This window comes from Hippocampus bargibanti, linkage group LG03, assembly GCF_051943395.1.
Source record: "Hippocampus bargibanti isolate YZ-2025 linkage group LG03, ASM5194339v1, whole genome shotgun sequence".
NCBI lineage: Eukaryota > Metazoa > Chordata > Actinopteri > Syngnathiformes > Syngnathidae > Hippocampus > Hippocampus bargibanti.
This window is the reverse complement of record NC_142736.1, coordinates 1759973-1772979: the sequence shown is the minus strand read 5'-3', so window position 1 is coordinate 1772979 and position 13007 is coordinate 1759973. Positions and strand designations below refer to the sequence as shown.

Genomic DNA, 13007 nt, shown 5'->3' with positions numbered 1-13007 from the left:
CCAAGACGTCTTGCATTGCTGGAGAATCAAAACAATGGCTTCAGATTCGGATAATATGCTTTCTTGTTACACATCCAGTTATGAATATGATTCAAATAGTTCTGAAGAGGAAAGCATACATGTTTGCAATCGATTAAAGAATTTATTCCATGTCATTTTGAGGTAAACGGGCAGGGGGGGGGGGATGTCGGACCCAAGAATGGCCACCGCTGTTGTGAAAAATGAATCAGACCGTTTCCACAGGCTGATAAATTCCTTCCATGGAACCCTGCCTTCCTCTTCTGGCAGCTTTTGGGTGCACACAAACCAAACAGTACAGCAAAATACATTGACGTAATGGAAAGACGCTACAATGCGTCTTTTTTTTACGGTCAGGGGGCGGTCCTTCAGTGACGTCACGTACGGACTCGTCACCAACTCAAAAACAAGACTTCCTGAATGTTCAGCGCGAATCTTAAAACATAAAATATAGCTACATGCGGTACGTCGGTTGTCCTTGAAGTCATTTTTATTGGTGTTTTGCATTTGACTAAAAATATCATACTGCGTGTTTTGGGCATTTTAGATGCTATAAAACGTTTTTCTGATGTCAGTTAGCAAACAAAAAAGTGATGTCGGTTGTCCTTTAAATGTCCTTGGGTGTTCAGAAAGGCGCTTGTAAATTAAATGTATTATTATTATTATTATTATTAGGTATCGTAAACTCCTTTTACTTTTACCTTTACATTTTTTATTTATGTATTTTTTTTATTTATCTATTTTTTTATTTATGTATTTTTTTATTTATGATTTTTTTTTATATTCATGTATTTTATGTATTTATTTTATTTGTTTTATTGACTTATTTTTTTTCCCACTGTACTTATGTTCTGCCTCAGAGTCTTCAAAAGTCCTTGAAGAACCTCAGCGACGTAGGCTTCCTCCAAGTCAAAGTCATCAAGGCGTGCGACCTCCTCGCCGCTGATCTCAACGGTAAGCGCAAGCTTTTTGTTTTTGTTTTTGTCTTTTGTCAGTCAAAAACAAACGTGGCATAACGAGAATTTGCCGTTTGCTTTTTACGTAGGCAAGAGCGACCCCTTCTGCGTCTTGGAGCTGTGCAACGATAGGCTGCAGACGCATACCGTCTACAAGAGTCTCCAGCCCGAGTGGAACAAAGTCTTCACCTTGTTAGTATCCCCCTCCCCCCCAAAGCATTTTTAATTTCAAGATATAGATATATATATATATATATATATATATATATATATATATATATATATATATATATATATATATATATATATATATATATATATATATTTAAATACTATTGTTATTTTACGACAGAAATGCCATTCATCTTCAACACTGTAATATTTTCCATTAGATGAGATGTGCCTTTATGTGTTTCGCAGTGGAGAAATTGACATTTCACAGCGGCAAAAACAAAATACAGGAGCTGCTGTAAAGGCAGCCACTCTCGCAGCGCAATCGTCAAGTTAAAAAAATAAATGAAAAATTAACCCATTCACGCCAAATTTTTTTCAGCCTTAAAACTACACATAATATACCTTATTTTATGTATAATAAATGTGCTATGGCACAGGTGTCAAAGTCAAGGCCCGCGGGCCAAATCCGGCCCGCCACATCATTTTTTTCGGCCCGCGAAAGCAAATCAAACTTGTTAAATTCCATGATGATTGCTAAAATCTGAGCCAAAATTTCAGATTTTTGTCAACCACAATAAAAGTCATTATTCTTGACTTCAGATTTGAAAACGAGTTATTCATTAATTTGCTGTGTGCTCTATATGTAATATTTGAAGGGATTTAAACATTCGAATGGCTTCCCCAAATTCATAACGGCCCTCGAGAGGAAACCATAACTACAACGTGGCCCGCGGCAAAAAATGACTTTGACACCCCTGTGCTATGGTATTATAATTAAGGAAATGAACTGTACTGTATAATAAAGTGGTTTAATTTACCTTTGTGATGGTCGTTGATGGCTTGATGGGATGGAGTGGCCGGTTTCATCAGCATGAAACACTGGATGAGGAACGTAGCCTTCTTCTTTCACCATCTTGAGGAATGATCCCTCGTAAGTGCTTTCGCTGCCATAATTTTACCTTGTTCCTCATCAATTGTGTTCTGTTTAGCTGGCTTGATAGCTTTTTGCATCAAGTGTACAGATGGCTTGTGCGGGTTATTTGTGGAGCCTGATTGATGGGAATTTTAACCTTGCAGTCTACTATCAAAGTTCTATGCTAGCTGTCGTCTGCCTGTCTCTTTAATGTTTAAATCACCTCCCCTCACGGCTGCGTTCTTGACCAATCACGTGGCTTTAACCAAAGACTGGGGGCGGGAAATAGTGGACCAAAACAAGCCGGCTGCCATTTTGTTGTTAGTAGAACGGGCTCGTTCGCGAATGACACATCACTCATTGTGGCGCTCAGTGTGTATCCCGAAAAAATAGTTTATATGCCAAGGTAAAATTTTCATAAATTTAACGTTCGTAAACCGAAAAGTTCGTCAGCCAAGGGGTTCATAAACCGAGGTATCACTGTATTATTATTATGATGAACAAAAAACACAAAATAACATCCAGTAAAAGATCATTTCCATGTCAAACATCTCCCATAACATGACGGGAAAAAAAAATTGCTAATTGTGTGTCCAAAGTCCTGTCCGGGACATCCACGAGGTTCTCCTGGTGACCGTCTTCGACGAGGACGGAGACAAAGCTCCAGACTTCCTGGGCAAAGTAGCCATTCCTCTGCTTTCGGTATGAAGAACGCCGCCGCCGTCGTGACACGTCGGCATTCCGTGTCACGCAGCAGACGTGATCCGATTCGACTGGCGGTCCGGTTCACGACCCGGTCGATCCCGCGCTCTCGCTGACCCTTCACCTGTTTTTTTTTTTTGTTTTTGTCTGACGCAGATCCGAAGCAGGCAGCAGATCATCGTCCCCCTAAAGAAAGACGACTTGGGCGACCTCACCAAAGGCAACATCACGCTAGAGCTGGAGATCATTTACAATCCCGTGAGTCCACATATGGTGTACAGTAATCCCTCGCTACTTCGCTGTTCACTTATCACGACTTCAGTGCATCGCAGTTTTTTTTCAGGGGAAAAAAAAAACCCCTTTTTTTGTATTAATGGCATACAAATGTGCAAACAAACAAAGTAAAAGAAACAACACTGGCTTTTAAACAGCTCATGGAGCATTCTGCTTCTAGAAATCGGGCCATGTCGGTTTATAAAAATCTTGCTAAAAAAAGAGAGTGGCAATTACCGTAGCAACACGTCTGTGTAAGCTCTCAGTCGTACAGGAGTGATCCATCGATGAAAAGGTTTCTTTAGCCGTCATCTGTACTTCTTTGAAGGTGTCGGATGTTTCACTTCTCACCCAAGAAGCTTTGTCAGCAAACTAAGGTTCAATTTGGATCTTTCGTAAAATAGACTGCTTAAGCAACATAGACTTAGTTATGCTGATGAGGTAAGACCAGGGCAAATTGGGCAATCAGGCCAGTCGTCAGTCAGGACAATAGAAGCAATCAGTGGAGCCGCAGGGAGTGGTCCTCTGCTCCCCCCAACCTGAGAGCATGGACCAATCGTAGCAGAGTCCGGCACCGCCACGTCTGGACAGGAGGGATATATTTATATAGGGTCGAAACTACCAGTAAGAGTTTAGTTTGCTGACGAAGCTTCTTGGATAAGAAACGAAACGTCTGACACCTTCAAAGAAGTACAGATGACGGCTGAAGAAACCTTTTCATCGATGGACCACTCCTGTACGACAGAGAGCTGACACAGACGTTTTGCCGGGAAATGACAATAGTATCGTAATAAGCAGTACTATCGATATAACGAGACTTTACTCTACCTGGCGGATTTCACCTATCGCGGGCTATTTTTGGAACGTATCTCCCGATCAAAGCTCGACTTCCTCCTGACATTTTTGTTTTTTTCCCTATCTAGGTCCGAGCCAGCATAAGAACATTCCAACCCCGGGAGATCAAATTCATGGAAGATAATCCCAAATTTTCCAAAAAGGTTTGACACACTTTTGACCAATTTCTCATCAAGTCTTTTCCGAAATGCCACGCCCCCAAATAAATGATAAAAGTCGATCAATAAGCGTGACACTCTTTCTGCCCCGTGTGTTTTCACTCTTTATATCAGGGGTGTCAAAGCCATTTTTTTTTTGTGGCGGGCCTCATTGCAGTTTGGTTTCCTCTCTTATTAATTTGCATTAATAATGATAATGATGATCATGATCACGACGACGACGTCAACAAATAAATAAATAAATGTAAAATGACTTCAAATGACTTGTACTGCTATATTTGACGTTTTAAGACTGGCGCTGAATATTCAGGAAGTCTTGTTTTTGAGTTGGTGACGAGTCCTCACGTTACGTCACTGAAGGAACGCCCCTGACCGAAAAAAGGACACATTGCCGCAGTCCTTCCATCACGTCAATGCATTTTGCTGTACTTGTTTGGTCTGAAAACTTTGTGTTGCACCAAAAAGAGGCAGAAGAGGGCAACAAAGCTACGTGTAAGAAAATTCCTTACACGGAGCTTTGTCGCCATTTTCGGCCTCTTTTGGTGCTTCATTTCCCCCTAATGTTGACTCAAAATGGCACAAATAAATTCTTTAATCGTTTTCAATAAATGGACTCTGATAGATTGAGATTTAGTGAAAAGAAAATGATACTAAAAAAAAAGAGGCTGGATAGAGTCCAATGAGCATCGGACCGGCTGTCCCACAACGTGGCGGAGAGCGCGAGGGGGGGGGGGGGCGGGGCGGTCGCGTTTTGGCAACCGGGCTCCGCGGCGGTCGTCCAGCGAAGGGTTCCGCGTTGGAAATCTGACCTGATTTTGTCCAAGATGAAAACAAGCAGTAGGCGCAACAAGTGCACGTCACAGCCACTGGAAGCCAATTTGGGCGTTTGCGGGCGACGCATTGTGTGGCAACAAAGAGTCTTTTGTGGGGGAGTACAGACTGTCAGGCACCCGGTCTGGCATCCTGTCTCACACACTGTATATCAAACTAATGTGGCAGAACATGGCGCGGTCGGCGGCCATTAACGCTCAATTCAAAGCAGCGGGCTGCTTTTGCTTTTGCCACTTTGCTACGAGGGAGGAACACTCGCAACCGGCTCTGCTCATGTGCGGCCATCCGCTGAACGGGCCTCAGCCCAAAGTCTGCCATTACGTTGTAATATAAGGTCACGTCAATTAAATGTACTGTGATACATTGGCTTACAGACTTAATTGGTTCCCAGACAGAGTGTGTAAGGTGAAAAGTGTGTATCCCAAAAAATAATTTCCCATAGGAAAGCATTAAAACAAGAATAATCCGTTCCCAGTTCACCATAAAACAGAATTTTCTACTTTGTAATTTTCTAAGCCTTTAAACTACACAAACTACAGTGATACATTGGCTTACAAACTTAATTGGTTCCCAGACAGAGTGTGTAAGCCGAAAAGTGTGTATCCCAAAAAATAATTTCCCACAGGAAACCATTAAAACAAGAATAATCCGTTCCCAGTTCACCATAAAACAGAATTTTCTACTTTGTAATTTTCTAAGCCTTAAAACTACACAAACTACAGTGATACATTGGCTTACAAACTTAATTGGTTCCCAGATAGAGTGTGTAAGGTGAAAAGTGTGTATCCCAAAAAATAATTTCCATAGGAAACCATTAAAACGAGAATAATCCGTTCCCAGTTCACCATAAAACAGAATTTTCTACTTTCTAATTTTCTAAGCCTTAAAACTACACAAACTACAGTGATACCTTGGCTTACAAACTTAATTGGTTCCCGGACAGAGTGTGTAAGGCAAAAAGTGTGTATCCCAAAAATTTATTTCCCATAATTAATTTTAAGTCTGACATGATCATAACCCAAATGCATTTATTTATTTACATATTTATTTATAAGCATGTTTACTAATGAGCACAAAACACAATTCGCTTGCTTTGAAGTCCGCACCGAAACAAAGTCAAAGGAATATTCGCCACTTGAATGTATGTATGTATTTATTTATTTATTTATGTATTTTAATCTTGTTCTGAATTAATTTATCCGCAGGCTCTCGCCAGGAACGTGCAGCGAGTGCAGGCGCTCTACCGGGCCATCACGTCCACGCTGCAATATGTGAAGAGTTGCTTCCAGTGGGAGAGCGTCCAAAGGAGCCTGCTGGCCTTCGCGGTGAGTGATGTTCATTTGGAATCTCTCACTTAACATTAATATTAATAATAATTAATTAAAACGTTTTATAGCATCGACAATACCCAAAAAACGCAGGCTCATATTTTTAGTCAAATGCAAAACACCAATAAAAATGACTGTGTCCCAAAACTACTTCAAAATGACCTCGGAGATGCCCAGTCTCAGAAGGTCCCGCCCCCTTGTTCGTGACGTCACGCTAGGAAATGTATCACCAAAAAAGAGGCTGAAAATGGCAACCAAGCTCCGTGTGAGGGGCGTTCCTTCAGTACATACTTGGCAATAAAGATGATTCTGATTCTGATTAATCAACCCGTTTCCACAGGCTGATAAATTCCTTACATGGAGCTTTGTCGCCCTCTACTGCTTCTTTTTGGTGCAACATGACCAAACAAGTCAAACAGCAACATGCATTGACGTGATGGAAGGACTGCTACAATGTGTCCTTTTTTCGGTCAGGGGCGTTCCTTCAGTGACGTCACGTACGGACTCGTCATCAACTCAAAAACAAGACTTCCGTAATAATCGAGTCTTAAAAGGTAAAATCTAGCTATATGCGGTGGAATCTTATTAAAATACGCTCAGTAGAAGTCATTTGAAGCCATTATACAAATTATAGACTTGACAACTTGTCCGGAGATGTCGGTTGTCCTTTAATTTATTCCCAAGACTTCCAATCTGGAATTATCTTTTGCGTTCTCAAACGTCAACAATTTTCTGGGTTGCCGTCTTCGATTCGTACCGAGATCCCGTGAAGTCTACACAGAATGATGATTTTTGTACAGTAGCTTTTTTGTCCTTGTTTTTGTAAGCGGAATGCACGTGGGCGGTCCTTGGACGATATCTCGTCAAGGGAGAGAAAGACACACCGACGCCGCCACAGCCATCTGCTCTCTTCTACTCGCACTAAACGCCTCACCGTTTATTTCTTTCCTTCCTTCCTTCTTCTTAAATCCCTGATTTGGCTCGGGTCTTCGGGATTACCCGCTTCGACGTGCCGCGCTTTGCTCCACTGTTAATTTGGGACATCCCGGTGGTAGCGACCATTTTTTTTTTTTTTTTTTTACTCTCTGCATTGTGTTTCCTGCACTGCTTATGAAACACAAGTCAACGATCGCAATATTGATCATCAACACACACATCAACATCATCAATAAATACCTCAAATAAATACATGCATGTTTAAATAAATTAATTAATTAATAGATTGATTAAATAAAGTCTGATAAAAATCAATATGTATTGGACTGTATTGTATAAATGAATAAATGCATACATACATTCATACACAGATACATAAATGTTTAAATCAATAAATACATCAAATACAAATACATAAATAATTAAATAAATACATCGATAAATAAATAAATAAATAAATGAATACATCGAATAAACAAATGCGTGATTCTTAAATAAATAAATGATTGTTTAATACAATAAATACATTACATAAATACATAGATGATTAAATACAGACATAATTTATTAAATAAATAAATGCATTAAAAATAAATAAATAAATGATTATATAAATACATGCATTTTTAAATGAATGAATTAATAGATTGTTTAAATAAATAAATACAGTCCTATATTAATCAATATGTATTGGACTGTATTATAACAATCAATCAATCAATAGATTAAATAAATAAAGTCCTATATAAATCAATATGCATTGTACTGTATTGTATAAATGAATGAATTAATGAATAAATAAATACATTGATAAAATAAATACATAAATAAATAAAGTCCTATATGAATCAATATGTATTGTACTGTATTGTATAAATTAATGAATAAATAAATACATTGATCAAATAAATAAAGTCCTATATAAATCAATATGTATTGTACTGTATTGTATAAATTAATGAATACATTGAAATTGATTATTATTATTATTATTATTAAATAAATACATTGACCAAATAAATAAATAAATAAAGTCCTATATAAATCATTATGTATTGTACTGTATAAAATAATAGAATAAATAAATAGAAGAAATTGATATTATATTTCAGGTTACATGTTGCTTGGTCGAACATTAATCATAAAAAAAAAAAAAATCCTAATTCATATTTTAGTTGGGAACTCAGAGCAGAGAAAGGACAAGAAATCAAACTAAGAGAAGCAGGAAGTGGTCATCTTCCAAACAGGAAGTAAACTCAATGCTGCTCTATCATTGGCCGATGATTCATGTGACATCCGTGCAGGTGTTCCTATTGATGGTGTGGCACTGGGAATTCTACATATTTCCCCTCATCTTGGTTCTTCTCATCTCGTGGAACTACTTGCAGATCTGCTCCGGACATGTCAATCAAGACCTGGTGAGCGTGATCCTGTTTTTGTTGTTTTTTTTCCTCATTGAATGTCAACAAAATGGACAAATTTGACTCATGTGACCGTCGACTGTGGTTCTTCTAAGAGCTGTATAGATGTAGGGGAAGAAGAGGAGGACGACGAAAAGGTGAGAAATAGTCCAGTCATCACCGTACAGTGATACCTTGACTTACGAACTTAATTGTTTCCCAGACAGAGTGTGTAAGGCGAAAAGTGTGTATCCCAAAAAATTATTTCCCATAGGAAAGCATTAAAATGAGAATAATCCGTTCCCAGGTCCCCATAAAACATAATTTTCTACGAAATAAGCCTTAAAACTACACAAAATATACCTTATTTTAGGTATAATAAATGGGCTATGGTATTATAATTAAAGAAATAAACTGTACTGTATAATAACGTGGTTTTATTTATCTTTGTGATGGTCGTTGATGGCTTGATGGAATGGAGTAAACGGTTTCCTCAGCATTAAACACCTGATGAGGAACGTAACCTTCTTCTTTCACCATTTTGAGGAATGACCCCTTATAATAATAATAATAATAATAATTAATAATACATGTGTAGGTGCTTTCTCTGCCATAATTGTATCTAGTTCCTCATCAATTGTGTTCTGTTTAGCTGGGTTTATAGCTTTTTGCATCAAGTGTACAGATGGCTTGTGCGGGTTATTTGTGGAGCCTGATTGATGGGATATTTTAACCTTGTAGTCTACACTCTGCTTTTGAACTTTCGCTGTTTTCTATCCATTTTGTCACTCTCTCTGTCATCTGCCTGTCTCTTTAATGTTTAAACCACCTCCCCTTACTACTGCCTTCTTGACCAATCACGTGGCTTTAACCGACGACTGGGGGCGGGGAATAGAGGACCAAAACAAGCCGGCTGCCATTTTCTTGTTAAGGGAAGGGGCTCGTTCGCAAACGACAGACACATCACTCATTGTGGTAGCTCCGTGTGTACCCCGAAAAATAGTTTGTATGCCAAGGTTAAATGTTCCTAAATTTAACATTGGTAAAGCGAAAAGTTCGTAAGCCGAGGTATCACTGTACATAGAAATGCTCAACAGCATGTGGACAATACAAGCGTGTTTGCTCGTGTGGCTAATGGCAGGAAAATGAGCGTCGGGGTCTGATGGAGAAGATCCACATGGTGCAGGATATCGTTATTCGCCTTCAGAACTTCCTGGATGCGGTGGCCAACTTTGGGGAGAGGATTAAAAAGTACCAGTTTTTACTCTTTGCCACATTTCATGGTTTGATATTTTGCTCAAAATGTTTTGCTATTGTTTTTTTTTTTTTTTTTCTTTCCTTCTCGTTTTAGCACATTTAACTGGTCCGAGCCTTTCCTGTCCAGCTTGGCTTTGCTCTTCTTCGTCACGGCCACCGTGCTGACGTATTACATTCCCATGCGCTACATTGTCTTGATATGGGGTGAGGTTTTTACTTTTAGTCTCACTTTTTATTTCATCATTAATTGATTTGTGCAAATGAATTGGAGGTGCTACAAATCCAGCCACGTTGTTTATTTGTTCATTAGTTCATTTATTAGTTTATTCATCCATCTTTATCTATGGATGTGTTTGTCATTATTTCATTTATATATTTATTTTTGTTTGTTTGCTTGTTTGTTCGTTTGTTTGTTTATTAGTTTATTTATCCATCTTTATCTATGGATGTGTTTGTCATTGTTTCATTTATATATTTATTTTAGTTTTTTTGTTTGATTGTTTATTTGTTTGTTTGTTTATTAGTTTATTTATCCATCTTTATCTATGGATGTGTTTGTCATTATTTCATTTATATATTTATTTTTGTTTGTTTGCTTGTTTGTTCGTTTGTTTGTTTATTTATTTATTTGTTTGTTTATTTGTTTGTTGGTTTATTTGTTTGTTTGTTTATTAGTTTATTTATCCATCTTTATCTATATGTGTTTGTCATTATTTCATTTATATATTTATTTTTGTTTGTTTGTTTGTTTATTTTTTTGTTTGTTTATTTGCTTATTAGTTTATTTATCCATCTTTATCTATGTACGTGTTTGTCATTATTTCATTTATATATTTATTTTTGTTTGTTTGTTTATTTATTAGTTTATCCATCCATCTTTATCTACGGATGTGTTTGTCATTATTTCATTTATATATTTATTAGCTATCAGCTCGCTACCTCGTTAGCTGGCTATCTATTCGCTCGCTAGCTAGCTGACAAATACATGAATAGAGATGGATAAATAAAGAATTAAACGCATAAATTAAAAAAAAATAGTTAAATAAAGATGGATACATGTCAGCACCACCCTCAAAACTATTTTTTTTTTATGACACTGTCTTTCAAAATATTTTTTTTTTCGAACAGGCCTCAACAAATTCACCAAGCGATTGCGCAATCCCTTCGCTATAGACAACAATGAGCTGATCGACTTTCTGAGCAGGGTTCCGTCAGACGTGCAGAAGGTACGCAGAACCGGCGAGTCGCTTTCCATTGCGGCGACTAGCATTCCATCGCTAACGACATTCTCCTTTGCATTTTTAGGTCCAGTACAGTGAGCCCAAAGGCGTTAAGAAAAAGAAGACTACGTAAAATCCACAACTCTTTCCTTCGTTGATGACTTTGCAACTTTATATACAGTGAAGTCTCGTTCAATCGATATTCAAGGGAGTCCGAAAAAATATCGATATAACCGGGACTATCGATATATCCGACCCTGTTTGCATGTAATTTTCTCCGTGCGTGCATAGAAATAGTATCGATATAACCGGGACTATCGATATATCCGATATCGATATAACGAGACTTTACTGTATATATATATATATATATATATATATATATATATATATATATATATATATATATATATATATATATATATATATATAAAATTTAGCCCAAATTATCGTACACGTTGCCAGCCTGCTAGCGCGTTGCGATGCCAGGCGTAGAATTAACATTTTTAAAATAGGGTCTGGAGGTCATGGTCGTAAGTATGGGTGGTCGTAAGTCAAGCTGGTCGTAAGTCGGATGTTACCTGTATCGGACAACTTTGGCCAGCCTGGGAGTTAGCGTATCATTTAGCCTCCGAATCTCTATTGAACATTTTGAATGTATTTCGACTTAACAACCGTTTCGACTTACGACCGTTTGGCCGGAACGGAACTCGGTCGTAAGTCGGATGTTACCTGTATATGGAAAATGGCACCTTATACTCTGGTGTGCCTTATACACCGCAAAACACGGTATTTTAAGTCATGAATTTTTTTAGACAATACAATCTTGTGAGACAGAATCCTTATTTTACAAATGAATTCATTGTTTTTGGGTCATAAGAGAAAAAAAAATGAATACAACGTTATAATTTCACAATTGTCATTTTTGACAAAACACAACATGGCAACACGAGAGTAACAATAAATAATTCCGTCGACCGCTGCTACTGAATATTAATGAGTCGCCATCGAGGACGCGGCAAGGTCGCGTCACTTTGACGCGTGTGTCGTAATGACCGTGTAAATATGGAGCAGATGAGCATTAGCAAGTCAAATCGCACCTAAGATGGCCGCCGCGCTTGAGTCTCAATGGAATTGTTCGACCGTCGCACTTTTGATGTTTTATCATCAGCGACATCAATTATCGAGTTATCTTGGTACTATCTAGCTACGAGTTCATCTACTATAAAAATCCCATCCAGGGAGGGAAATCAAAAACCAGCATTGGACAAATCTAGCTAGCTATTGAGCTATCTATCTATCTATCTATCTATCTATCTATCTATCTATCTATCTATCTATCTATCTATCTATCTATCTATCTATCTATCTATCTATCTATCTATCTATCTATCTAGCTATCTCGCTAGCTTGCTATATTGAGCTCTTGCTATTTTGCTATGTAGCTATCTACCGTGCTATCTATCTATCTAGCTATCTAGCTATCTTGCTAGCTATCTAGCTATCTCGCTAGCTTGCTATATTGAGCTCTTGCTATTTTGCTATGTAGCTATCTACCTTGCTATCTATCTATCTAGCTATCTATCTATCTCGCTAGCTATCTAGCTATCTAGCTATCTCGCTAGCTTGCTATATTGAGCTCTTGCTATTTTGCTATGTAGCTATCTACCTTGCTATCTATCTATCTAGCTATCTAGCTATCTCGCTAGCTATCTAGCTATCTAGCTATCTCGCTAGCTTGCTATCTTGATCTCTTGCTATCTTGAGCTCTTGCTATTTTGCTATGTAGCTATCTACCTTGCTATCTATCTATCTATCTATCTATCTATCTATCTATCTATCTATCTATCTATCTATCTATCTCGCTATCTCGCTAGCTAGCTATCTTGATCTCTTGCTATCTTGATCGCTTGCTATTTTGCTATCTAGCTATCTACCTTGCTATCTATCTATCTATCTATCTATCTATCTATCTATCTATCTATC

At 37.9% G+C, this 13007-nt stretch overlaps 1 protein-coding gene across 2 annotated transcripts in view; it reads left to right on the top strand.

Moving 5' to 3' along the window:
• The window catches only part of LOC148899940 (multiple C2 and transmembrane domain-containing protein 2-like), a 31090-nt gene extending 19733 nt beyond the window's left edge, over positions 1–11357 (top strand). Inside the window, exons 11-22 of one of the 2 annotated variants that reach the window (XM_088991466.1) lie at positions 879–972; positions 1064–1166; positions 2661–2763; positions 2920–3021; positions 3960–4034; positions 6086–6205; positions 8449–8562; positions 8661–8702; positions 9686–9795; positions 9896–10005; positions 10930–11027; positions 11107–11357. In XM_088991466.1, the coding sequence (XP_088847592.1) occupies positions 879–972; positions 1064–1166; positions 2661–2763; positions 2920–3021; positions 3960–4034; positions 6086–6205; positions 8449–8562; positions 8661–8702; positions 9686–9795; positions 9896–10005; positions 10930–11027; positions 11107–11154 (1119 nt within the window). In that variant the 3' untranslated portion in view covers positions 11155–11357. The remainder of the gene's footprint in view (positions 1–878; positions 973–1063; positions 1167–2660; positions 2764–2919; positions 3022–3959; positions 4035–6085; positions 6206–8448; positions 8563–8660; positions 8703–9685; positions 9796–9895; positions 10006–10929; positions 11028–11106) is intronic. The other variant, XM_088991467.1, reaches the window with a different exon arrangement.
• Positions 11358–13007: the final 1650 nt, after the last annotated feature.